General features: G+C 48.9%; 1 protein-coding gene across 9 annotated transcripts in view; it reads right to left on the reverse strand.

Annotated features, from left to right (window-relative positions):
• The window catches only part of IMMT (inner membrane mitochondrial protein), a 39,076-nt gene extending 15,071 nt beyond the window's left edge, over positions 1-24,005 (reverse strand). Inside the window, exons 1-7 of one of the 9 annotated variants that reach the window (XM_029046584.1) lie at positions 23,766-24,005; positions 12,057-12,130; positions 9,400-9,586; positions 8,705-8,816; positions 6,319-6,456; positions 4,643-4,750; positions 393-529 (exon numbers count right to left, since the gene is read on the reverse strand). In XM_029046584.1, the coding sequence (XP_028902417.1) occupies positions 393-529; positions 4,643-4,750; positions 6,319-6,456; positions 8,705-8,816; positions 9,400-9,586; positions 12,057-12,130; positions 23,766-23,810 (801 nt within the window). In that variant the 5' untranslated portion in view covers positions 23,811-24,005. The remainder of the gene's footprint in view (positions 1-392; positions 530-4,642; positions 4,751-6,318; positions 6,457-8,704; positions 8,817-9,399; positions 9,587-12,056; positions 12,131-23,765) is intronic. The other 8 variants (XM_029046580.2, XM_029046578.2, XM_029046577.2 and 5 more) reach the window with 8 other exon arrangements.
• Positions 24,006-24,244: the final 239 nt, after the last annotated feature.

A 24,244-nucleotide genomic window follows, 5' to 3' on the forward strand; every position in this document is an offset into this window, starting at 1 on the left:
GTCCCACACGGGGCTCACGGTCTTAAACCCTATTTTACAGATGAGGGAACAGACATAGAGGAGTAAAGTGACTTGCCCACAAGGTCACACAGCAAAAGAGTGGCAGAGCTGGGTTTAGAACCCAGGTCCTCTGATTCCCAGGCCCGTGCTCTTTCCACTAAGCCCCGCTGCTTCTCTAATACTTAATGAATACTTCAACACTTAATGAATGAAACGACCACGGAGCTTTTCAAATTTCTAAAACCTACATCCCTCTGAACTGTAAGATGTAGTGGGCAGGGAACATAAGTACCAACTCTGTTGTACTATAGTCTCCCAAGCGCTTATTACAGTGCTCTGCACAATGTCAACACTCAAATACCACTGATTGATTGATATCTCCCCAGACTTACCTCGGAATTGTCCATGGCCTCTTTAAGTATGTTTGAGTGCGCGTTAATGGCCTGGATGGCAGCATTCTGGGCGGTAATTGCCTGTAGTGTCACTCGAGCAGTGTGACTCAGGGTATCTTCCAAGTTCTTGGCTAGGGCTAATAATCAAAAATAACAGTGGAAAAAAAAAATGCAGTTAGGTTCTCTTCTCCTCAAACACACTCCACTGGATTTCATTTTCTCGCCTCTCTTTCCTTGTCCCTCCCTGCTGGCTGCCATCATCACTAGACTTCTTCCCTGGAAAGGAAATATCACAGGGATGTGCTAATCCCAAGGAAAACAGCAGTTGTGTTGGTTAATGGTTTACTAGGCGTCAATCACTGTAGTAAGTGCTGGGGTAGATACAAAATCATCAGGCCCCACGAGGGGTCCACAGATTAAGTAGGAGGGAGAGCAGTTATTGAATCCTTATTTTGCAGAGAACTGAGGCACACTGAAGTGACTTGCCCAAGGTCACATGGCAGATGAAATGAGCAATTTCTGCAGGAGCATGTGCCAAATACATTCACTCAATTGTTTCTACTGAGTGCTTATGGTGGGAGGAGGACTGTACTAGGCTTTGGGAGAGTACAATAAAAACAGTGAACACATTCCCCACCCACAATGAGCTTATTCACCCATAAATTTTGGGGCTTTTTTTCTCTTCATCCTAAATGACTACAGGCTTGGTTATTAGTGACTATTGCATGGTTGGGTGTAACCTACTCAGAACACAAGAGCAACAGAAAAACAGAGAAGAGAAAGAAATGGGAAAAACAAAGCAGATAAAAGGAAGGAAGAAGTTATTTCCACAATAGGGTGCAAAAAAAGGGAGATGGGAAGATCTGTCTACAAAATCCATAAATCAATCAATAGTATTCATTGAGCACTTCAAGTACGCTGAGCACCATACTAGTAATTAGTAATAATAGTACGGTACTTGTTAAGCGCTCACTGTGTGTCAAGCACTGTTCCAAGCACAAGTTAATCAAGTTGCACACAATCCCTGTCCCACGTGGGGCTCACCCTCTTAATCTCCATTTCATAGATGAGGTCACTGAGGCCCAGAGAAGTGAAGGGACTTGCCCAAGGTCATATAGTAGATATGCGGGGGCCAGTATTAGAACCCAGGTGGTTTGGACTTCCAGGCCCGCGCTCTATCCACTAAGCCACGCTACTTCCCGTGCTACGCGCTTGGGACGGGACATTAGAATAGATTTAGAAACACTGATCCAGGCAACACAGTTTCTAGACAATCAGACTGAGGAGCAGCGTGGCTTAGTGGAAAGAGCCCGGACGAGAACTTGGGTTCTAGTCGTGGCTGCACCACTTGTCAGCTGTGTGACTTCGGGCAAGTCATTTCACTTCTCTGGGCCTCAGTGACCTCATCTCTAAAATGGGGATTAAGACTGTGAGCCCCATATGGGACAATCTGATTACCTTGTATCTACCCCAGCACTTAGAACCGTATATATAGTAAGTGCTTAACAAATACCCATCATTATTATTAAAATGGGCAACAATACGTACATATACCAGGCTGTAATTATTGTTATACACAAACATCTGATTCCCCCCAAGATGGGACACGACACAGAATTGGACAGGATGTGACCCACCAGGCACCCAATCTAAATCAGACAGAGACAAAGGCCCCAAACCTTCAGAAATGACAGGAGCGATCTTGGAAGGAAAATAGACCTGGTTCACAGAGAGTCGGGAACTCCTAATCTGCTCAGAATTCACTCGTCGTCTAGAGGGGGGTTCGGAGGTGGTTCCCACAGGTTTTCCAGGAGCAAATTTCAAGAGATGGGATTTGGAGGTGAGGAAGGAAGAGCAAATATTCATGGAGCAGCACAGAAAAATAGAAAGTAGTGAGTGAGGAGGTTGGGAGGGAGTGGAGATCAGGAGCGCTTAATTGAAACAGAAATGAAAGAGAAGATGCAAACGGGCGAACAGAGAATTTTAAAGGAAAGGATGACGGGTGGAAAGAAAGGGGATTCAGGAAAGACTTAAAGAGCAACAAAAAGGAAGGACAGGCAGGCTTAAAAACTTAGAAAGGATCAAAAAGATAAGAGAATCGGATCATAATAACCAAACTGCAATTTGACCCGAAAAAAAGGCAAGAATTGTGGCAAGAAGCATGGAAGAGGGTAGATGCAGGAGATGACACAGGAGGGTCAAAATAAAGAGAACTCAGCCATGGTTTTGAGAAGAAACCCGATCCGTTAAACCATATTTCTGAGCCACAAGGAAAATGGTGTAGGCCAAGAGGAATTGAGGAGAAGCAGAGAAAAGAGAGGAGAGTTTGACAGGGAGAGAAGAAGAGGGCCAGCTTCGCTCTATGGGGCTAAGGCAGGAATTGGTGAGGACCCAGATAAGCAGGAGCATTCAGAACGAGACAGATCCACAGTACGGAAAAGGATTCGAAGGTCGCCTTTATACAGGCTGAACCCAACCTGTGGGAAGAGTGAGTTAGGAGGATCATCTGGAAAAAACTGAAAAGACCACAGGATGGAGCCGAGAGGAAAACCAAGGGAGGGTCAACGGGAAAGAAAAGTGGTCTCCTCAAAAAGGGGACATGGAGGGAGATCAATAAGCGAGGAGAAAACTAAGAGGAGAGCAGCCCAGGAGCCTAAATTGGAGAAACAACGGGGTTTACTAATTAATTATGGCCTGTTAAGCGCTTACAATGTGTCAAAATACTTTTCTAAGCACTGGGGTAGATACAAGTTCATCAGGTTGGACCCAGTCTATGAAGGAGGGGGAACAGGCATTGAATCCTGATTTTACAGATGAGGGAACTGAAGCCCAGAGTAGTTAAATGAATTGCCCAAGGTCACATGGCAGGCAACTGCGGAGCCGGGATCAGAACCCAGATCTGCGCTCTTTCCACTAGACCGTGCTGCTCCTCACTGAGCCTGATAATAATAATTATAGCACTTATAAAGCACTGGGGAAGGAATGAGACTCTCAGATCCGACCCAATTCCTGAACCACAGGAAACTCGCAATCTTATCTCCATTCTATAGGTGAGGAAACTGAGGCCTAGAGAGGCTTCATCACTTGCTCAAGGTCACACAGTAGGCTAGTGGCAGAGCCGGAATTTGAACCCGGATCCCCCATCTCCCACCTCTGGGCTCTTTCCACGAGGCCGCGTTGCCTGATGTGATGGAAGGGTAAAGGATGGGAAAAGAAGGGCCCCTTTGGCCCTTTCGCAAATTTAAAAAGACTCATTACATTTCTGTAATTCATCCTTCAAATTAAGATTTGGATTGGATGCTTTGTCAAGCATACATCTTTGTCCCCATACATCTCTACTTTGTCACCAATTAAAACTACTACTGAAAATGTGCAGTTTTAGGGAATAAGTTGTATGGATCACTGGATTCAGCAAACCAATTAAAGCAGGAGAGTGGGGAGGAGGAGTGCAGGGCTCCTTAATCGGGCTGGTGCTAACCTGTATTACCTTTTTCTCCACACCACGGAGTTCTCATTTCTAAAAGACAAACATCTCATAATAGAGAAGCACTGTGGCCAAGTGGATAAAGTACAGGCCTGAGAGTCAGAAGGACCTGGGTTCTAATCTCGGCTCTGTCTCTTCATTCGTTCATTCAATTGTATTTATTGAGCACTTACTGTGTGCAAAGCACTGTACTACGTGCTTGGAAAGTACAACTCAGCAACAGATAGAGACAATCCCTACCCAACAACACGCTTGTCAGCTGTGTGACCTTGAGCAAATCACTTCACTTCCCTGGGCCTCAGTTACCTCATCTATAAAATGGGGATTAAGACTGTGAGTCCCGTGTGGGACAGGGACTGTGTCCAACCTGGTTGTCTTGTCTCTATCCCAGTGCTTGACACAGTGCCTGGCACATTATAAGTGCTTAAATACCATTTTTTTAAAAAAAAAAAAGTTTCCATTCTGAAAGATGCTCCCAGAATGTACCAGGGAACTACATAAAGGAGTGGGAAATATTCATAAATTAGTCTACACCCTACAAGTGTCCTGTCATTTTGTGTGACAGAAATGGAAGGCCAAGAACAAACCTGAGTAAAAACTTGGAGGAGGATGGGACATTACGGCCCCAGAGAGTCACCTCGCGGGCCAACCGTGAAAGGGACCCGAAAACTACCACCGGATGAAGAAGTGGTGGTGACTGGCCGAGAGAGATGTTTAACCAATAAAGAGGATTGAGAATACTTAGAGGTGTGGTCCGTTCACATACACTGAATCTTCTCTTGTTCCTCTTTTTCTTGCCGGGCCAGGCGGATGGCGACTTCCTCAGGTGAACGCTCTTTTAGGGAAGGGGAGGTTTCACACCCACACTCCTCTTCTTGTAACGGAAGTAAACAAAGGAAAGCCGAGTTCAGCATAGGATGGCATCTTACATCGGGATTCGCCAAGCCATCCCACCTCACTTTGCTCACTGAAATTGCTCACAGCCAATTCCTCGGGTGACAGAGAAAAGGCCCCACAGCTGTTCTGTCGCCAAGGCTGCTGATCATTCCTGAACCCAGAAATGGTGGTTTCTGATTGCTAACTTTCAAACATTTGCCCAAGATCAAATCACAGCTCTTTGTTTATTAAATGGTATTTGTTAAGCCCATACATACTAGGTGCCAGGTACTGTATTAAGCGTTAGGGTAGCATGGCTAGTGGACACGGCACGGGCCCAGTAGTCCGAAGGACCTGGGTTATAATCTCAACTCCAACTGTGTGGCGTATGACCTTGTCAGTCAGTCATATTTATTGAGCGCTTACTGTGTGCAGAGTACTGTACTAAGCGCTTGGGGGAGAACGATATAATGATATGACAAATACATTCCCTGTCCAAAACGAGCTTATAATAATAATAATAATGTTGGTATTTGTTAAGTGCTTACTGTGTGCAGAGCACTGTTCTAAGCGCTGGGGTAGACACAGGGGAATCAAGTTGTCCCACCTGGGGCTCACAGTCTTAATCCCCATTTTACAGATGAGGTAACTGAGGCACAGAGAAGTTAAGACTTGCCCACAGTCACACAGCTGACAAGTGGCAGAGTTTATAGCTTGCTTGGAGGGGGAGACAGACGTTAATATAAATACAATTGCAGGTATGTACGTAAGTGCTGAGGGGCTTGGAGGGGGAAAGAATAAAGGGAACAAGTCAAGGGCGATGCAGAGGGGAGAGGAAGAAAAGGAAAAGAGGGCTTAACTCAGGGAAGGCCTCTTGGAGGAGATGTGCCTTCAATGAGGCTTTGAAGAGGGGGAGCGTGATTGTAAGATATAAAGAGTGAGGGCATTACAGGTCAGAGGCAGGATGTGGGCAAGAGGTGGGCGGCAAGATAGGAGACGCTGAGGTACAGTGAAAAGGTTAGCATAAAGTGTGGGGGCTGGATTGGGGTAGGAGAGTGGTAAGGTGAAGCAGGTGAGGGAAAGGTGATTGACCCTGGGGAAATAATTTAACTTCTCTGTGCCTCAGTTACCTCATCTGTAAAATGGGGATTCGGATTGTGAGTCCCACCTGGGACACGAACTCTGTCCAACCTGATTAGCCTGTAGCTACCTCAGTGCTTTGTACAGTGCTTGGCGAACAGTTAAGTGCTTCATACCAGAAAAGAATTAAAATTAAAAATAAATAATCAGGGTGGACCCAGTCCCTGTCCCACACAGGGCTCAAAGTCTTATCCCCATTCTACAAATGAGGCAGGTCCTCTGATTCCCAGGCCAGTGCTCTTTCCACTAGGTCACTTTGCTTCTCTTTTCCAAGTCTTCCCGAGTGGAATCTAAGAGTTCATGCTGTCGGGACTCAAATGTCACCAAAGGGGAACCCGACGTTGGCTGCCAACTAAACATTTTTACGAGGTGGCTTTCCTGTACTGACTGGCCAGAGACCCAGATAGAAAAGATGCAGCCAAGTACCTGAAGCTCCAGGCTTGTGTCTACCTTCATGGTGCTCACGGTGATGAGTCTTCACAGAATCCTCTTGCTGAACCGCAGGAGCTGGGACGGACAATGCATCACCTGCTGCGGAAATAATTTGAGCTGCCTCTGTAGATGCTATAAATATATACGTTACTCATTGCCTATTCAGACTTCCTCGGGTTTACACTTAAAAACAAAGATATCGACAAATACTCGTCGGCAGGCTTAGTACCCGCACATTCAAACAAGCTCCTCGGACAGAACCGACGGGACTTTCGAGACCGTACGACTAGGGAAACTGTGCGTATTACTATCGGAATTAGGCAGCCAGCATGAAAGCACAAGAAGTAGTCGGACAATACGCTGAGGATAGATGACCTAGAGGCACTGAGGCTGCTGCTAGCCTTCTTCACAGAAAGTGTCCGGGAAGAGCTGCGAAAAGGAGTTTGAAGAGGGCAGGTGGAAAGCGTCATGCCCGAGGAATTGCAATTTCTTGCGGAAAACGCAGAGGATGGCTAGACGGGAGAAGGATGAAGACGTGAAGAGGGCGGACAGGTAGGTTGGAGGGCGGGCTTGCTCAGGATGAGCACGGGGCGAAAAGGTGAGATGCAAGGAAAAATAGGAGGGTGGGAAGTTGGACTTCAACGAAAAAAGGTGGGAAAGCTACGGAAAGGATGAAGATGTCGGTCATAAATGACAGGAAAGAAAGAGGATTTCAGCAGGAGTTTTCTTTAGATTACGTGGCTGGGAATACCGGATGGGTTGGGAGAGAGGGAGGGAAGAGGAAAGGAGGTGGTGAGGCATGGAGGAAGAGGCAAAAAGACTGCCAAGGAAAAAAAAAAAACAACAAAAAACACAGAGTTGGCCAACTGTATATATCGGCAGCTCGAGACTCGCTTTAAAAGACCTAACCAACACAGCCAACAATAACTAAATGATATATAGAAGGAGAGATCGGAAGACTATGAACTCTTCACCAGGCTGAGCGAGAGGTGGTTGCAGAGCACCCGGAAAATATCCGAGACAGAGAACCCAACAGGACATAATGGAATAAGCGGAAGCCTTGAGGAGCGTCTAGAGCAAGTCAGTAGTCAAATATTAATGCCATTATTAAAGGCACGGTTGGAGGACGGCAGAGGGAAGGGAGACAGAAAAGGAGCAGTTTGAGCATCTAAGACCAAATTTCACAATTCAATAGGTTAGGAATTTACCTAAATTAATGTGCCAGAGCACTTCTGTCCACCTGTAATTTAGTTATTTATATTAATGTCTGTCTCCCCCTCTGGACTGTAAGCTCACTGTGGGCAGGGAACGTGTCTGCTTATTGTTAGTGCCTCAGTAACCTCATCTGTAAAATGGAGATTAAGACTGTGAGCCTCATGTGGGACAACCTGATTACCCTGTATCTACCCCAGCGCTTAGAACAGTGCTCTGCACATAGTAAGCGCTTAACAAATACCAACATTATTATTATTGTTCTGGTGTACTCTCCCGAGTGCTCATTATAGGCCTTTGCCCACAGTAAGCACTCAATAAATACGACAACAAATAAATGAATGAATGGGTGAATTTTTTTTCGACTACCCTCAAAAGGAATTTGGTATTACTGGGGAGACAGGGTTGCTCCTTTACCCCCAACCATAATATTCCAGAATGGCCCCACTCCACTTATATCACATGCTCAGACCCTTAGATCCTATGCCTCCCACCTAAGGAGCTTCTATGATGTTAGAAGCTTCCAGATTTCCAAATCACTACTCATTCCACATCCTCCTCTCTCCCTGATAAAGGAGGTTGAGGGCACAAGGGAGGAAGAGGGCTTGATTTTGCAGTGCGATGGTCAGGAGAAGCAGGAGCGCAGGTGGTCTGGGTGAAAAGTGAAAAGGAGTAAGAGACTTCAACAGGCTCGAGAAGACAGGGAAGGTCGAAAAGAGATGGAGAAGGACGGCTAAGATTAAGGGGAGTGTGGAGATTTGAGAAATGAAAAGAGACGAAATGAAAATAATGGGAGGGAAGAGGAGGAAAGAGAAGGGAGATGAAAAGAGCTTAGAAAAAGGGAGTGGAGAATGAGTCTGATGCAAACACTAAAACTCCTCTTCTCCCTTTTTTTTTTTTTTTTTTTTTTTAACTATACCTTCCATTTGAACTCACCCCCCGCCCACCCAGCTTCCAAATGAACGATCCAATTGATGAGGGAAATCTTTCCCTCTTTCCCTCAGCGGTCAGTTATTGAATGCAGAGAACTAGGGCAAGCTGAATGGAAAGGAGATCTTTGGTAAGAATGCCAGGGACCTTCCAAGGCCACGTCAGGCATAAATGGAGCAAAGTAATTCATTGACTCAAGGGAAGAAGACTAAATAAAATGTAGCTTGAATTTAAATACCTGTTCCTGATGGCGCAGTTTCTCCCTTACTTTTCTGGAGTTTTGAACTGGGCTGCTTAGATTCTTTCATTACCTCTGAGACGCTGGAGATTTTTAGTGGACCAGGTTGGACCTTGGGAAGGAAAAACAACATTTCAAGGCTAATGAAACTACATGTGATGCCATCCAAGAAGATCTATACAATATTATCACAATATTAATTGTATAACTGAGCCTACTACTAACACATCGCAATCTATTCAAAACTAACAATTCACCTGAACAATTTACAAATTTGAGATGCTTTTACACCACGTGAACTAAGAAAAAGACTTCAGTGAAAAAGACAGAGTTCATTCATTCATTCGTATTTACTGAGCGCTATCTGTGTGCAGAGCACTGTACTAAGCGCTTGGAAAGTACAATTTGGCAACAAATAGAGACAATCCCTACTGTGACCTATTTGGTCTCGAAATGCAAGATTAGGAACCCGTAATCATCATGGAAGAAATCAATTTGCTTTTAACCTAAACTGTTGTACCAACATAAGGATGCATATTTCCAGAGTACTATACAGTAAGGAAGTCTGTGATACGAAAGACTATGTAACTGGGACGCTCAGAAACATAGATAAGGGAGATTCGGGTAAATTTAATAGGTCAGGTGGGTTTGGAAACAACACTCCCCCGAATTCAAACATAATTTTTCAATCTTACCGGCTTTGGGAGTGGTTTACTATAAGGAGGAGGACCGAGAACTAACTCGAAGAGTTTGTCGGAATAAGGTACGGCTTTCTCGACGCTTTCTCGGAAATGGGAGTCCCAATTAGCGTACAAAACCGTCCCTCCGATTCCTCCGCCAATAAATAAAAGCCCTGCTCCAATGACTTTGCCCGCGGAGGATCTAAAGAAAAAAAAGAAATGATTTTAATATTTAGAAGACAGTTGATACTTTGTTAAATCCAACCGAATGAATATCCAACAGAATAACAAGAACCTTCACTCCCATCTGTATCACCTTTGCTACTTGGATTTGCACCCTTTATTCACCCTTCCCCTCAGCCCCAGAGTATTAATGTACACATCTATAATTCATTTATTTCTATCACCATCTACCTCCCTAGACTAAAAGCTCCTTGTGGGCAGGCGACATGACAACCAACTCTGTTATACTGAACTCTCCCCAAGCCTTCAGTACAGTGCTCTGTACAGTGAACCCTCAATAAATACCACTGATTGACTGCAAAATTAGAGAAAAAGTCTGCATTTGCCTCCCAGCCAAATTTGCCAAATTTTTGGTGCTGCTCCATCTCCTAACTGGACTACTCTACCTTTATTTTCTTATTTTTTTAAACAGTACTTGTTAAGCCCTTCCCATGTGCCAGGCATCGTACTAAGCCCTGGAGAAGATACAAGATAATCAGGTTGGACCCAATCTCTGTCCCACATGGAGCTCACAGTCATAAGTCTGAAGTGCTCAGAGTGAAGCGGGGTGGCCTAGTGGCAAAAGCACGGGCTCGGGAGTCAGAGGTCGTGGGTTCTAATTCCGGCTCCGCTGTTTGTCTGCTGGGCGACCTTGGGCAAATCACTTAACTTCACTGTGCCTCGGTTACCTCATCTGTAAAATGAGGATTGAGACTGTGCGACCTATGTGGGACAGAGACTGTGTCCAACTTGATTACCCTGCATCTATCACAGCACTTAGAACGGTGCCTGGCACATAGTAAGTGCTTAAAAACCATAATTATGAAGTCAGAGGGAAGAGGATTTAATCCCCATTTTACAGATGAGGTAACTAAGGCCCAGAAAAGGTAAATGATTGGTCCAAGGTCACACAGCAAAGCTATGCATCCAGGTCCTGATACCTTTTTTTTTTTACTACTCAGGCCCCATATCTTTTTTACTGCTCCACACTGCTTCTTAATGATGATCTCTGGTCAAAACTCAAACTCAATTTCTTCGGTCACCCTTCAAGCCCTCTCCACCCAGGACCCGATTCCTTCCCCAGACAGATTCAGAGCCCTGCTCCAGGCTGCCTCAGTCTACCTAAGACTCCTTGTCTCTCACTGCTCCTCTATGCACTCCCTCTGCTCCAATCCAATTCATTGAAGCAGGCTGGCCTCTTGGATACAGTACGGGCTTGGGAGTCGGAAGGACCTGAGCTCTAATCCTAGCTCCACCACTAATAATAATAATAATGTTGGTATTTGTTAAGCGCTTACTATGTGCCGAGCACTGTTCTAAGTGCTGGGGTAGACACAGGGGAATCAGGTTGTCCCACTTGGGGCTCACAATCTTAATCCCCATTTTACAGATGAGGGCACTGAGGCACCGAGAAGTTAAGCGACTTGCCCAAAGTCACACAGCTGACAAGTGGCCGAGCGGGGATTCGAACCCATGACCTCCGACTCCAAAGCCCAGGCTCTTTCCACTGAGCCATGCTGCTTCTCTCTCCTGTGTGACCTTGGGCAAGTCACTTCACCTCTCTGGGCCTCAGTTCCCTCATCTGTAAAATGGGGATTAAGACTCAGATTAAAACCCATGTGGGACAGGGACTGTGTGCAACCGATTATCTTGGATCTACCCCAGCGCTTAGAACAGTGCCTGGCACATACTAAGCATTTAATACCATAATTTTTTTTTATCCCTCCTTCTGCCTGTCTGCCCCGCTCTGGAGTCTGTATCTTTTCTCTCACACCCTGCCTTATACCAATCTCACTCTTGAAATGCTGTAATCATATTTAATAATAATGATGGCATTTGTTAAGCACTTACTATGTGCAAAGCACTTTTCTATGCGCTGGAGAGGATACAAGGTGATTGGGTTGTCCCACATGGGGCTCAGAGTCTTCATCCCCATTTTACAGATGAAGTAACTAAGGCATAGAGAAGTTTAAGTGACTTGCCCAAAGTCACACAGCTGACAAGCAGCTGAGCCGGAATTTGAACCCATGACCTCTGACTCCCAAGCCCGGGCTCTTTTCACTGAGCCACGCTGCTTCTCAAAGCCTATCGCACCTTTTTTTTCCTCAAAGCCTAGCCCACCTATCTGGAGGTAGCTGCAGAGAACAGAACAGAGTCCCAGCAACTCCCTCCACCACCCAACTGTGAGAAGCCTGGGAGTCGGAAGGTCATGGGTTCTAATCCTGGCTCCGCCGCTTATCCGCTGTGTCATCTTGGGCAGGTCACTTCTCTGTGCCTCAGTTACCTCGCCTATAAAATGAGGATTGAGGCTGTGAGCCCCATGTGGGACAGGGACTATGTTCAACTCGATTTGCTTGTATCTGCCAGATTCATTTATTCAATCATATTTATTGAGCACTTGCTGTTACCCAATTTGAAAGAATTGGTAGTAGCTGAGGAAGACTACATACCCCGAACTTCCCGCTGTGGAATATCTGCGGCATGGTGGTAATGGGCGGAGTACAAACTTTCCACAAAGGCAGCTCTAGGAAAGAAAAGGAAAGATAAGACATGACACAGTTAAGCAAATCTTGAAAGCGCTATCCAAGGCGGTTGGTTTTAGCAGAATACCTGCCGTTCAAAATATCTGTCCCTGGTTCAAATCTCAGATGAGCCCCAGTTTCACTTTAGGGAAGCAGAATGGCCTAGTGGATAGAGCACGGGCCTGGGAGTGAGAAGGATCTGGGTTCTAATGCTGACTCCATCACTTGTCTGCTGTGTGACCTTAAGCAAGTCACTTCACTTCTTGGTGCCTCAGTTCCCTCATCTGCAAAATGGGGATTTGAGACCTGTTCTCCCTCCTACTGAGACTGTACACCCCAGATGGGACCAGATTATCTTGTATTTACCTCAGGGGTTAGTATAGTGCTTGGAACATAGTAAGCGCTTAACAAATACCACAGTTACTATTCTTACTCCACAGGCCCCTAATACTAATTCCAACATTAGAGGATCCAAAATGCCTTTCCTACCTGAACCAAAATTGACTTCCATTCATCACTGTTCTGTGTAGGCCTCGTTCCATGATGAGACAATGTATTTTTTTCCTGTGGTGAAAAAAATTCACCACACAATTCACCATTCTGGATTTCAGGCTCGGTAAGCCCAGAAAACCAAGTTTCTACCAACAAACATGCCGCGGTGCAAATACCACCATTTCAATTAATAATTACTGGATGAACATCCAAAGTCTGGAAATTGTTTCACCAGTGGGCGCTTGACGGTTTATTCACAACTACGAAGTTTAAGGGAATGGCTCTCCTCCTTACTTCCAATTAACTCTTTCTTCTGAATTACAGAAATAATGATATTAAACAGTACTTTCCCAGTGAGTTGTAAGGCAGGTCTTTAACAACTTCAGCGCTTTTGAAAGGTGAAAGGCTAATAATAATGACGATAATAATGGTATTTGTTAAGTACTATGTGCCAAGTATCGTTCTAAGCACTGGGGTAGGTACAAGGGACTCAGGTTGGACACAGTCCCTGTCCCACAGGGGGCTCACCGTCTTAATCCCCATTTTACAGACACAGAAAAGTGAAGTGACTTGCTCCAAGCCACAGAGCAGACAAGTGGCGGAGCCCAGATTAGAACCCAGGACCGCCTATCAGGCCCGGGCTCTATCCACTAGGCCATGCCGCCTCCTAAGGGGATAAAATCTAAAAAGGGTAGGTGTAAATAAGCAGCACAATCTACCTGCCCCTGCCTTTCTGCATTCAACACACAAACTATAAAGTAAGGAAACATTACGACTCACTGAACCGTCATCGCTCAACTGAGACTCTGAAGGATGGACGAAGGGATTCTCCCGTCGAGAAGAAAAGCCGGACCGGCCATTTGGCCAGCCCCGCTTTTACACCCACATCCCTGCCAGACATCTCTCCCGTTGCATGAAGTAAATCACTCAACGGCATTCATTCAATAGTATTTATTGAGCGCTTACTATGTGTAGAGCACTGTACTGTGCGCTTGGAATGGACAATTCGGCAGATACAAGGTAATCAGGTTGGACGCAGTCCATGTCCCACTTGGGGCTCACAGTCTTAATCCCCATTTTACACACGAGGGAACTGAGGCACAGAGAAGTGAAGCAACTTGCCCAAGGTCACACAATTGATGAAGCATTTAAGCTTCATTAAACATCTACTCTGTGCACAGCACTGAGCTAAGTACAGTGAGGAAGTATAAAAAGAGTCGGTAGACACGATCCCTGCCCACAGGGGCTCACAGTCTAGTACAGGAAATGGACATCAAAATCAAGTACACACAGGGGAAACGGCGGAGAGCAGGGTGACATACACATGAGTGTTGTGGGGCTGGAGGCGGGGGAAAATCAAAATGCTAGAGGGTGCAGAGCCAAGTGCATAGGCGATAAAGGGGGAGAGCAAATAGGGGGAGGAAATAAAAGACGCATTCCCCACCCACAACGAGCTCACAATCTACCTAAGCCCTTTTCGGTGGGGCTGGATGGGCCCCAAATCCAACTGAACGCTCTTCAAATAATAATAATAATAATAACTGTGGTGTTTGTTAAGCACTTAGTGTGTGCCAGGCACTGTACTATGCGCTGGGGTGGATACAAGCAAATTACGCTGGGCACAGTCCCTGTCCCACGTGGGGCTCCCAGTCTCAATCCCCACTTTCCAGATAAGGGAACTGAGGCCCGGAGAAGTGAAGTGGCTTGCCCAAGGGCACATAGCAGGGAAGGGGCGGAGTGAGAATTAGAAGCCAGATCCTCTGACTCTGGGGACCGGGGTTTAGACGAGCAGTCACCAGCCCTGGTTGTCCCTTCCTGGCTGGAACCCAAATTTAGCCTCGAGGGCGACAATCCTGCAACTGCAAATTTCAAGGCCCAATTACGACCATAAAAGAGCCACCTTAGTAAAACAAAACCCCCCCAAAAGAAAAGGAAATTAAGCTTCTCATCAGGCATCTTTCAAACCATTTTTGTTCATCAAGCCAATCACTTCACCTCCCATCCCAGCCTGGCCTGCGGGGCAGAGCATGAGCCTGGGAGCCAGAGGACCCGAGTTCTAATCGCAGATCTGCCAAGTGCTTGCTGTGCGAACCTGGGCAAGTCATTCGACTTCTCTGGGCCTCAGTTACCTCATCTGTAAACCGGAGATTAAATCCTCCTTCCTCCCATTCAGACTATGAGCCCCATGTGGGAAAGGGACTGTGTGTCCCAGCTGATGAATTTGTATCTACCCCATTGCTCAGAACCCTATTTGACAGGTAGTTAATGCTTAACAAACACCATAAAATAATAAATAAATCCCTCCTCCTCTCTCCTCTTCATTTTCATCCTCTTCCCCTCGGCCTTCAGATTTGCTACTCTCATTTCCTCTACCACGTAAAATGTTAACGGCTCCTTAGATGCTTCTTTCCATCCATCTATTGTATTAATTAAGCACTTAACTGTGTGCAAACCAGTGTACTAGCCACTTGAGGTGGGCTGGGGGGGAGTACAATATAACAGAGTTGGTAGACATGTCCCTGCCCATGACAAACTTAAAATCTAAAAGAGGAGACAGACATTACTCTAAACGAATAAATTACAAATACGATAAGTGCTATGGGGCTGAGGGAGAGGTGAATAAAGGGAGAAGATCCAAGGGCGATGCAGTATGGGGTGGCAGAAGAGGAAATGAGGGCTTAGTCCGGGAAGGTCACCTGGAGGAGAGGTATCTATAATGAGACTTTGAAAGTGGAGAGAGTAATTGTCTGTGGACTCCCCCAAGCGCTCGGTGCAGTGTTCCACACATAGTGAGCCCTCGATAAACACCACTGACTGATCGATCGACATGAAGAGGTTCCAGGCCGGAAACGGGACGTGGGCGAGAGGTCGGTGGCAAGATACACGACATCGAGGTAAACCGTCTCCAGGACCGACATGAATCAGGAAAAAACCTGGACCCTTGTGTCTCTTACAGACCAGCACAGAGCTCCATTGTCCTCAGTCCCTTCCTAAGGATTAAGTCTCCTCCTTCTACTCTACTCTCCCCCAAGTGCCGCTACAGAGAAGCCACTCGATAAATATTAATAATCGATTTATTGTTCCCTGAACCATGTGCTCTACTTCCAATTATGACCAGAAGATAGACTGGGAGGAGAGAAATCAGCAGAACGTCTGGAGAAGCGGTGTGGCTTAGTGGAAGGAGCACGGGCCCGGGAGTCGGAGGACCTGGGTTCTGATATTGGCTCTGCCAACTGCTTGCTGCGTGACCTTGGGCAAGTCACTTCATTTCTCTGTACCTCGGCCTCTTCGGCTGTAAATTGGAGATTGAATATCGGTTCTCCGTCCTACTTAGACTGTGAGCCCCCAGAGCGCGACCGGGACTGTGTTATCTACTCCAGCTCTTGTTATCTACTCCAGCTCTTAGAACAGTGTTCGACACATAGTAAGCGCTTAAATAATAGCACATAAAAAAAGCAGCTCACTGAGGGCAGGTCACGTCCATACCAACTTTGTTGGATTGTGCTCTCCCAAGCGCTTCATACGCCGCTCTGCCCACGGTAAGCGCTCAATAAAGAGCGCTGACAATACACAGTTGGTTTCTAGATCACGGTATTTGAAAAAAGGTTCCTATGCATCACATTCGATCTCAGTTGATTCCAGACAAGCATGCCGGGTCAATAAGGCAACTCAAAAAGGGCATCTACTACTAAAGCCCAGCCCGCACACTTCACTCCTCTAATGCCAGCCTTCTCATTGTTCCTTGATCTCACCGCCGGACCCCTTGCCCGTGTCCAGCCTCTGTCTTCATATCAGACAATGACTCTCCCCCGCTTCAAAGCCTTATTAAAAGTCCATCTCCTCCAAAAGGCCTTCCCCGACTAAGCCCTCATCTCCCCTTCATTCAATCGTATTTATCGAGCGCTTACTGTGTGCAGAGCACTGTACTAAGCGCTTGAGCACTGTACTCTTCTCCCACCCCCTTCTGCATCACCCTTGCAGATGGATTTGTCCCCTTTATTCACCCCCCCCTCAGCCCCACAGCACTTAGGTACTTATCCAAGATCTTTTTATTTATAGGAAAGTCTGTTTCCCCCCTCTAGAACGTAAGCTCCTTGGAGGCAGAGAACTCATCTGACTTATAGTGTCCTCTCCCAACTGCTTTGGTTCGCTTCCCTGCACAGGATAATTGCCCAATAAATTCACCCGACTGATCTACTAGCCAGCTGAAATTAACCTGGTGATTACAGCCGCTCATCTCCCTCTCTTGCCAAACCCTTCTCCCAAATCCCGGAGGGGGCAGCTCCAGCGAAATCCCGGACCTCTGACGACTCCTCACCCGATCAGCGTCCTTCACGCCGCCCGTCTATCGACCGCCTTTTCTCCCTCGACGTCTTCCTTCGGCCGCTACGTTACGGCAGAACTGAACTCGTCCAGTAACGCTTTCCTCCGCCTGCCGGTTACTACATCCCTCTGCCTCTCTCTCGGCCCATGCCACTTCCCACTGCCTTGGGGGCAGTTCTCCGCCTCCTCCTTCCAAACCATCCTCTTCTACCTCGAACCTCGATGCCATTTACTGAGCGCTCACTCTATGCCGAGCAATCAGTACTCTGCACACGGTGAGCGCTCAATAAATACCATCGATGATCCTGGGGATAGTGCCCAACGGCAGAGCCTCCTTTCCCTCTGACCCTTCCTGCTATAAATTTAAGAGATCGGGCTGGGGCATCAAACGGAGCGAGGCAAAGGTCCCGAGATGGCTCACCAACAACAGCGGGCAACCGAGTCAAAGAGCCGGGACTACAAGGATCTTAGGAGATTCTCCACCACCCGGGGAGAAAAAGTCCTTGGTTCCACGACTACAAGGATCTTAGAAGAGACTCCACCGCCCCGGGAGAAAAAGTCCTCGGTTCCACGCGGCCTCCCCCGGATCCTTAGGGTTGCAAATGTCCAATTCCCCCGGTCCAAGACATCTCCTCCAAGAGGCCTTCCCAGATTAAGCCCCATTTTTCCTCAGCTCCCACTCCCTTCTGCGTCGCCCTGACTTGTCCCCTTTGCTCTTTCCTACTCCCGGCCCCACAGAATTTAGGTACAGAACCACAGTTGATTTATTTGTCCTGGTGTCTGTCTCCCTGCCTTTAGACTGTAAGCTCCTTATGGGCAGGGAATGCGTCTGCTAGTTGTTGCACTGCACCCTCTGCGGCGTTAAGTACAGTGATCTGCACCCAGAAAGCGCTCAGTAAATATGAATGAAACACACCACACAGGCGGCAGCAGCCGCCTGCCCTTGGAAGCCAAATCAGTCGGTCACTCGTATTGACTGAGCACTTTTTGTGTGCAGAGCACTGCACTAAGCGCTTGGGAGAGCACAATACAGCAGACGCATTCCCTGCCATGAGCCTACAATCTCAAGGGGGAGACAGACATGAATATAAATAAATAAAAGGAGAGATACAGACGTAAGTGTTGTGGCACTGGGACGGGGGGGATGAATAACGGGAGGCCAGACTCAAATGCCAGGACTCGAGTGCCAGCGTCAGAGGGTCCCCTGAGGGTGGGGCAATGGGGTGGGCTGGGGTTTAATAATAATAACGGTGGTATTTGTTAAGCGCTTACTATGTGCCAAGCACTGTTCTAAGCGCTGGGGGAGAAACAGGGTAATCAGGTTGTCCCATGCGAGGCTCACAGTCTTAATCCCCATTTGACAGATGAGGAAACTGAGGCACAGAGAAGTGAAGTGTCTTGCCCAGAGTCACACAGCTGACAAGCGGCAGAGCCGGGATTAGAACCCATGACCTCTGAGTCCCAAGCCCAGGCCCTTTCTACTGAGTCACGCTACTTCTCTAATGGGGAAGGTCTGGGAAGGGAAGGTGGGGAGGGTCTGCAACACCTGCAGGGAATAATAATAATGTTGGTATTTGTTAAGTGCTTACTATGTGCAGAGCACTGTTCTAAGCGCTGGGAGAGATACAGGATCATCAGGTTGTCCCACATGAGGTTCAGTTAATCCCCATTTTACAGATAAGGTAACTGAGGGACAGAGAAGTGAAGTGACTTGCTCACAGTCACACAGCTGACAAGTGGCAGAGCCGGGATTCGAACCCATGACCTCTGACTCCCAAGCCTCGTCGGGCGACTTTGGGCAAGCCACCTCACTTCTCTGTGCCTCAGTGACCCCATCTGTAAAATGGGGATTAAAGCTGGGAGCCCCCCGTGGGACAACCTGATCACCTTGCATCTACCCCAGGGTTTAGAACAGTGCCAGGCACATAATGAGCATTTAACAAATACCATCATTATTATTATTCATTCAATCGTATTTATTGAACGCTTACTTTATGTAAAGCACTTCTGCACAGAACAGGTGCTCAAAGGATACTCTCGATGAACAAAAATTAGTTAGGCAGCCCCTTGGGGGGTGAGGAACTCAATATATGAGAAGCAGCATGGTTTAGTGGAAAGAGCGCGGAGGTGGGAGTCAGGAGATCTGAGTTCTAATCCCAGCCCTGCCACTTGCCTGCGTTGCGAGCCTGGGCAAGGCAGTCAATCAATTGTATTTTTTGAGAGCTGTGCGCAGGGCACTTTACTAAGCGCTGTGGAGAGGACAATATAACGATATAACGGACACATTCCACGCCCACAGTAATAATGTTGGTATTTGTTAAGCGCTTACTATGTGCAGAGCACTGTTCTAAGCACTGGGGTAGACACAGGGGAATCAGGTCGTCCCACGTGGGGCTCACAGTCTTAATCCCCATTTTACAGATGAGGTCACAGAGGCCCAGAGAAGTGACTTGCCCACAGTCCCACAGCTGACAAGTGGCAGAGCCGGGATTCGAACCCATGACCTCTGACTCCAAAGCCCGGGCTCTTCCCACTGAGCCACGCTGCTTCTCACAAGGAGCTTACTGTCTAGACGGGAAGTCGATCGTATTTAGTGAGCGCTAACCGTGTGTAGAGCACTGTACTGAGTGCCGGGGAGAGTACAATCACACCCTAATAAAACAGACACATCCCTCGCCCACGACGAGCTCACCTCGAGAGTCGGTCGATGATATTTGAGCTCTTACTGTGTGCAGAGCACTGTACTGAGTGCCGGGGACAGCACAATCACACCTTAATAAAACAGACACATCCCTCGCCCACGACGAGCTCACCTCGAGAGTCGGTCGATGATATCTGAGCTCTTACTGTGTGCACAGCACTGTACTGAGTGCCGGGGAGAGTGCAACATAATATAACTGACGCGTTCCTGGCCCTCGATGAGTTTACAGTCCAGAGGGAATCAGTCACCCATATTTATTGAGCACCTACTGTGTGCAGAACACTGTACTAAGTGCTGAGGAGAGTGCAACAAAATATAACTGACGCGTTCCTGGCCCTCGACGAGTTTACATTCTAGAGGGAGTCACCCGTATTTATTGAGCACCTACCGTGTGCAGAACACTGTACTAAGTGCTGGGGAGAGTACAATATAACAATATAACTGACGCATTCCTTGCCCTCGACGAATTTAGTCCAGAGGGAATCAGTCACCCGTATTTACTGAGCACCTACCGTGTGCAGAACACTGTACTAAGCGCCGGGGAGAGTACGCCACCACAATAACAGACACATTCCTTGCCCATGACGAGTTTACATTCTAGAGTCAGTCGCTCGTATCTGAGCGCAGCGTGGCTCTGTGGAAAGAGCACGGGCTTTGGAGTCAGAGGTCATGGGTTCGAATCCCGGCTCTGCCACTTGTCAGCTGTGTGACTGTAGGCAAGTCACTTAACTTCTCCGTGCCTCAGTTGCCTCATCTCTAAAATGGGGATTAAGACTGTGAGCCCCATGTGGGACAACCTGATTCCCCTCTGTCTAGCCCAGCACTTAGAACAGTGCTCTGCACAGTGTAAACGCTTAACAAATACCAACATTATTATTATTATTAAGTGCGGAACACTGTACTAAGCGCCGGGGAGAGTACGATACTTTACTAAACGGACACGTCTCTTATCAGTCCTTAGCGCTAGAGCTTTAAAGAGGTCCCGGGCCGAGGCTGGCCGAGCAGCTGGGAGGAAAGCCAGAAAAGCCAGACCCCGGGGGCTGAGCCGCTCCAAGCCGGCACGAGAAGCAGCCAAGTACAAGGTCACGCCTCCCATCCTTCCTCCGGCCCCACGAGGAGGGCTTTCCTCAACAGCAAGGATAATAATTAATAATAATAATAATAATAATAAATAACATCTAAAGTACAAGGTCACGTCTCCTGTCCTTCCTCTGGCCCCTTGTGGAGGGCCTTCTTCAACAGCAATCGGCCAGTTTCGGTGCAGTGGCGAATGAGCTCTTGACCCGAATGCCATTATTATTACTGTCATTAATAATAATAATAATAATAAAATAACACAAAGTACAAGATCCTGCCTCCTGTCCTTCCTCTGGCCCCAATAGGTGGCCCTTCTTCAACAGCAATCGGCCAGTTCTGATGCAGGCTTGAATGGGCTCCCGATCTGAACACCATTATTATTATTATTACTAAATGAGCTCTCAATCTGGATGCCATAATTATTATTATTACTAATAATGGTAAAATAACACATAAAGTACAAGGTCCCGCCTTCTGTCCTTCCTCTGTCCCCAAGAGGCGGGCCTTCTTCAACAGCAACCGGCCGGTTTCGGTGCAACCGCGAATGAGCTCCCGACCTGAACGCCATCATCATTATTATCAATAAATAGACTGATTATCAATAAATGATATGATTGCAAAATGAATTATTAGTGCGAATAATTTATTCGTTCAGATTTATTAAGTGCTTACTGTGTGCAGAGGACCGTACTAAGCGGCCGTGAAACTAGCAGACCGCAAAGACGAGCGACAAACGCTGCCCGATAATAATGGGATGTGTCGAGCCCTTACTAGGCGCCAGACACTGTACTAAGCGCTGGGGCGGACACCAGCGAAGGGGAGACCGTTGCCGGGCCGGGATCGTCTCCATCTGTTGCCGAGCCGTAGGCTCCAAGCGTTTAGGCCAGTGCTCTGCACCCGGTAAGCGCTCAGTTGAGACGGTGGAACGACTGAGCGTGGCTTAGTGGCAAGAGGCCGGGCTCGGGAGTCAGAAGGTCGTGGGTTCTAATCCCTCCTCCGCCACTTGCCTGCTGTGGGACCTTGGGCAAGTCACTTCGCGTCTCTGGGCCTCGGTTACCTCACTTGTAAAAATGGGGCTTGAAAAATGCGAGCCCCACGCGGGACAGTCTGATCACCCTGCATTTATTCATTAATAATGTTGGTATTTATTAAGCGCTTACTATGTGCAGAGCACTGTTCTAAGCGCTGGGGTAGATACAGGGTAATCAGGTTGTCCCATATGAGGCTCACAGTCTTAATCCCCATTTTACAGATGAGGTAACTGAGGCACAGAGAAGCTAAGTGACTTGCCCCCAGTCACACAGCTGACAAGTGGCAGAGCCGGGATTTGAACCCATGACCTCCGACTCCCAATCCCGTGCTCTTTCCACTGAGCCACGCTGCTGTATTTATTGAGCGCTCCCTATGTGCAGAGCACTGTACTAAGCGCTCGGAATGGACAACTCGGCAACAGATAGAGACAATCTCTGCCCACTGACGAGCTCACAGTCTAATCGGGGGAGTAGGACGGCAGAGCAAAACCGAATAAAACAGACCACCACCATCGAGATAAATAGAATAATGTGCACCTCATTAACAAAATAAATAGGGTCGTAAATAATATAAGCAAATGAGCAGAGTGCTTAGGGGAGGGGGAGCAGAGGGAAAGGGGGGGGGGCTCAGTCTGGGAAGGCCTCCCGGAGGAGGGGAGCTCTCAGTAGGGCTTTGAACGAATGCATTTATTCAATAATATCTATTGGGTGCTTGCTATGTGCAGAGCACTGTGCTAAGCGCTTGGAATGGACAATTGGGCCGCAGCTAGAGACCAGCCCTGCCCCATGACCGGCTCAAAGTCTCAAAGCGGGAGACGGCCGGCCGGGCGAAACCGAGTAAAACCAAACCACCTCGTGGAGATAAAGAGAATCAAAGTGATGCGCACCTCATTAATAAACAGGGTCATAAACGATATTTGCAAATGAGCACAGTGTTGAGGGGAGGGGGAGCAGAGGGAAAAGGGGGGGGGGGGGCTCAGCCTGGGAAGGCCTCCCGGAGGAGGGGAGCTCTCGGTAGGGCTTTGAAGAGAGTTAGTTTGGCGATTGAACGAATGCATTTATTCAATAATATCTATTGGGTGTTTGCTGTGTGCACAGCACTGTGCTAAGCGCTTGGACGGTCCAACTGGGCCACAGTTGGAGACCAGCCCCGCCCCACGACCGGCTCAAAGTCTCAACGGGAGAGAAGGACGGCAGAGCGAGACCGAATAAAACAAAACAACCTCTTGGAGATAAAGACAAGGAAGGGGCTGTGCACCTCATTAAGAGACAAGGTCATAAATGCTATATGCAAATGAGCAGAGTGCTGGGGGGAGGGGGGGGGCTCAGGCTGGGAAGGCCTCCCGGAGGAGGGGAGTCCGAGGTGCTGGGTTCTAATCCCGCGGCGGCCCGTGTTCGCCCTCGGGCCGGTCCCTTCCCTGCTGTGGGCGTCGGTGACGGAGGCCCGGGGCAAGGTGACCCCGCGGAGAGGGGCGGGATTAGCACTCGCAGCCCGGGGGCGCTGGGCGCCTCGCCGCCCCCGGGACTCGCTCCCCCGGCATGCCCCGCGCCGGACCCACGCCGCCGAAGGGGGCCGCCGCCCGCAAGGCCCGCCGGGACTCGTAGTCCTGCGCGCTCCTGTGACCCGCGTGACGCAGGGGCCCGGCCAATGGCCGCCGCCGGGGCCCGCAAGGCCTGCCGGGACTCGTAGTCCTAAGCGCTCCGGGGGACCACGTGACGCAGGCGCCCGGCCAAGGGCCGCGCGCGCGCGACTACAAGTCCCGGCGGGCCTTGCGGCCCCCGCCCCGCCGGCCGCCATTGGCCGGGCGCCTGCGTCACGTGGTCCCCCGGAGGCCTGGGCGGGCCCTCATTGGCTGGAGCGCCGCCGAAGCCCCGCCCCCCGATCCCCTCCTTCCCCCTTCCCGGCCTCGGCGAGAACCCTTAATTCCCGGGCGGCGGGACCCGTCGCCGGCAGCGGGTCTGTGCGGGGGAAACCCCCCCCCCCCGCCAGCGGCGCGGGGCCCGCGCTCTCACCTGGGCGGCGGTGGCCGCGCCCGCTCGCTGCCAGGCCCGCAGCATCTCCTCCGCTGCGGGGACCGGGGCCCGAAGGGCGGCGGGGGAAAAGCCGCGGCGGCCGCCGGAGGGAGGCGCGTCTGGGGAGGGGACAAAGCACACGCGCCTGTCCGCCGCCGCCCCCTCTGCGCCGGGGAGAGGACCGCGCAGGCGCGGGAGCAGCCGCCGGGGCCGGGAGATTGACGGGGTTTGACTGATGGCTCAAGGCGGCGAATAGGAGCCCGGGGATTGGGCGTCACGTGACGGGGCGGGGCCCCTCCCTGTCAGGGGAGTCAATGGGGTGACTGACAGTAGAAGGCGGCGAATGGGAGCCCGGGGATTGGAAGTCACGTGGAGCGGCCGGGCCCGGACGCAGTGCGCAGGCGCCGAAAGAGCGGGCGGGGCCCCTCCCCTTCAGAAGACTCCTTGGGGTGACTGACAGGGAGACCGGCGAATAGGAG

This window comes from Ornithorhynchus anatinus, chromosome 18 (assembly GCF_004115215.2).
Source record: "Ornithorhynchus anatinus isolate Pmale09 chromosome 18, mOrnAna1.pri.v4, whole genome shotgun sequence".
Taxonomy (NCBI): domain Eukaryota; kingdom Metazoa; phylum Chordata; class Mammalia; order Monotremata; family Ornithorhynchidae; genus Ornithorhynchus; species Ornithorhynchus anatinus.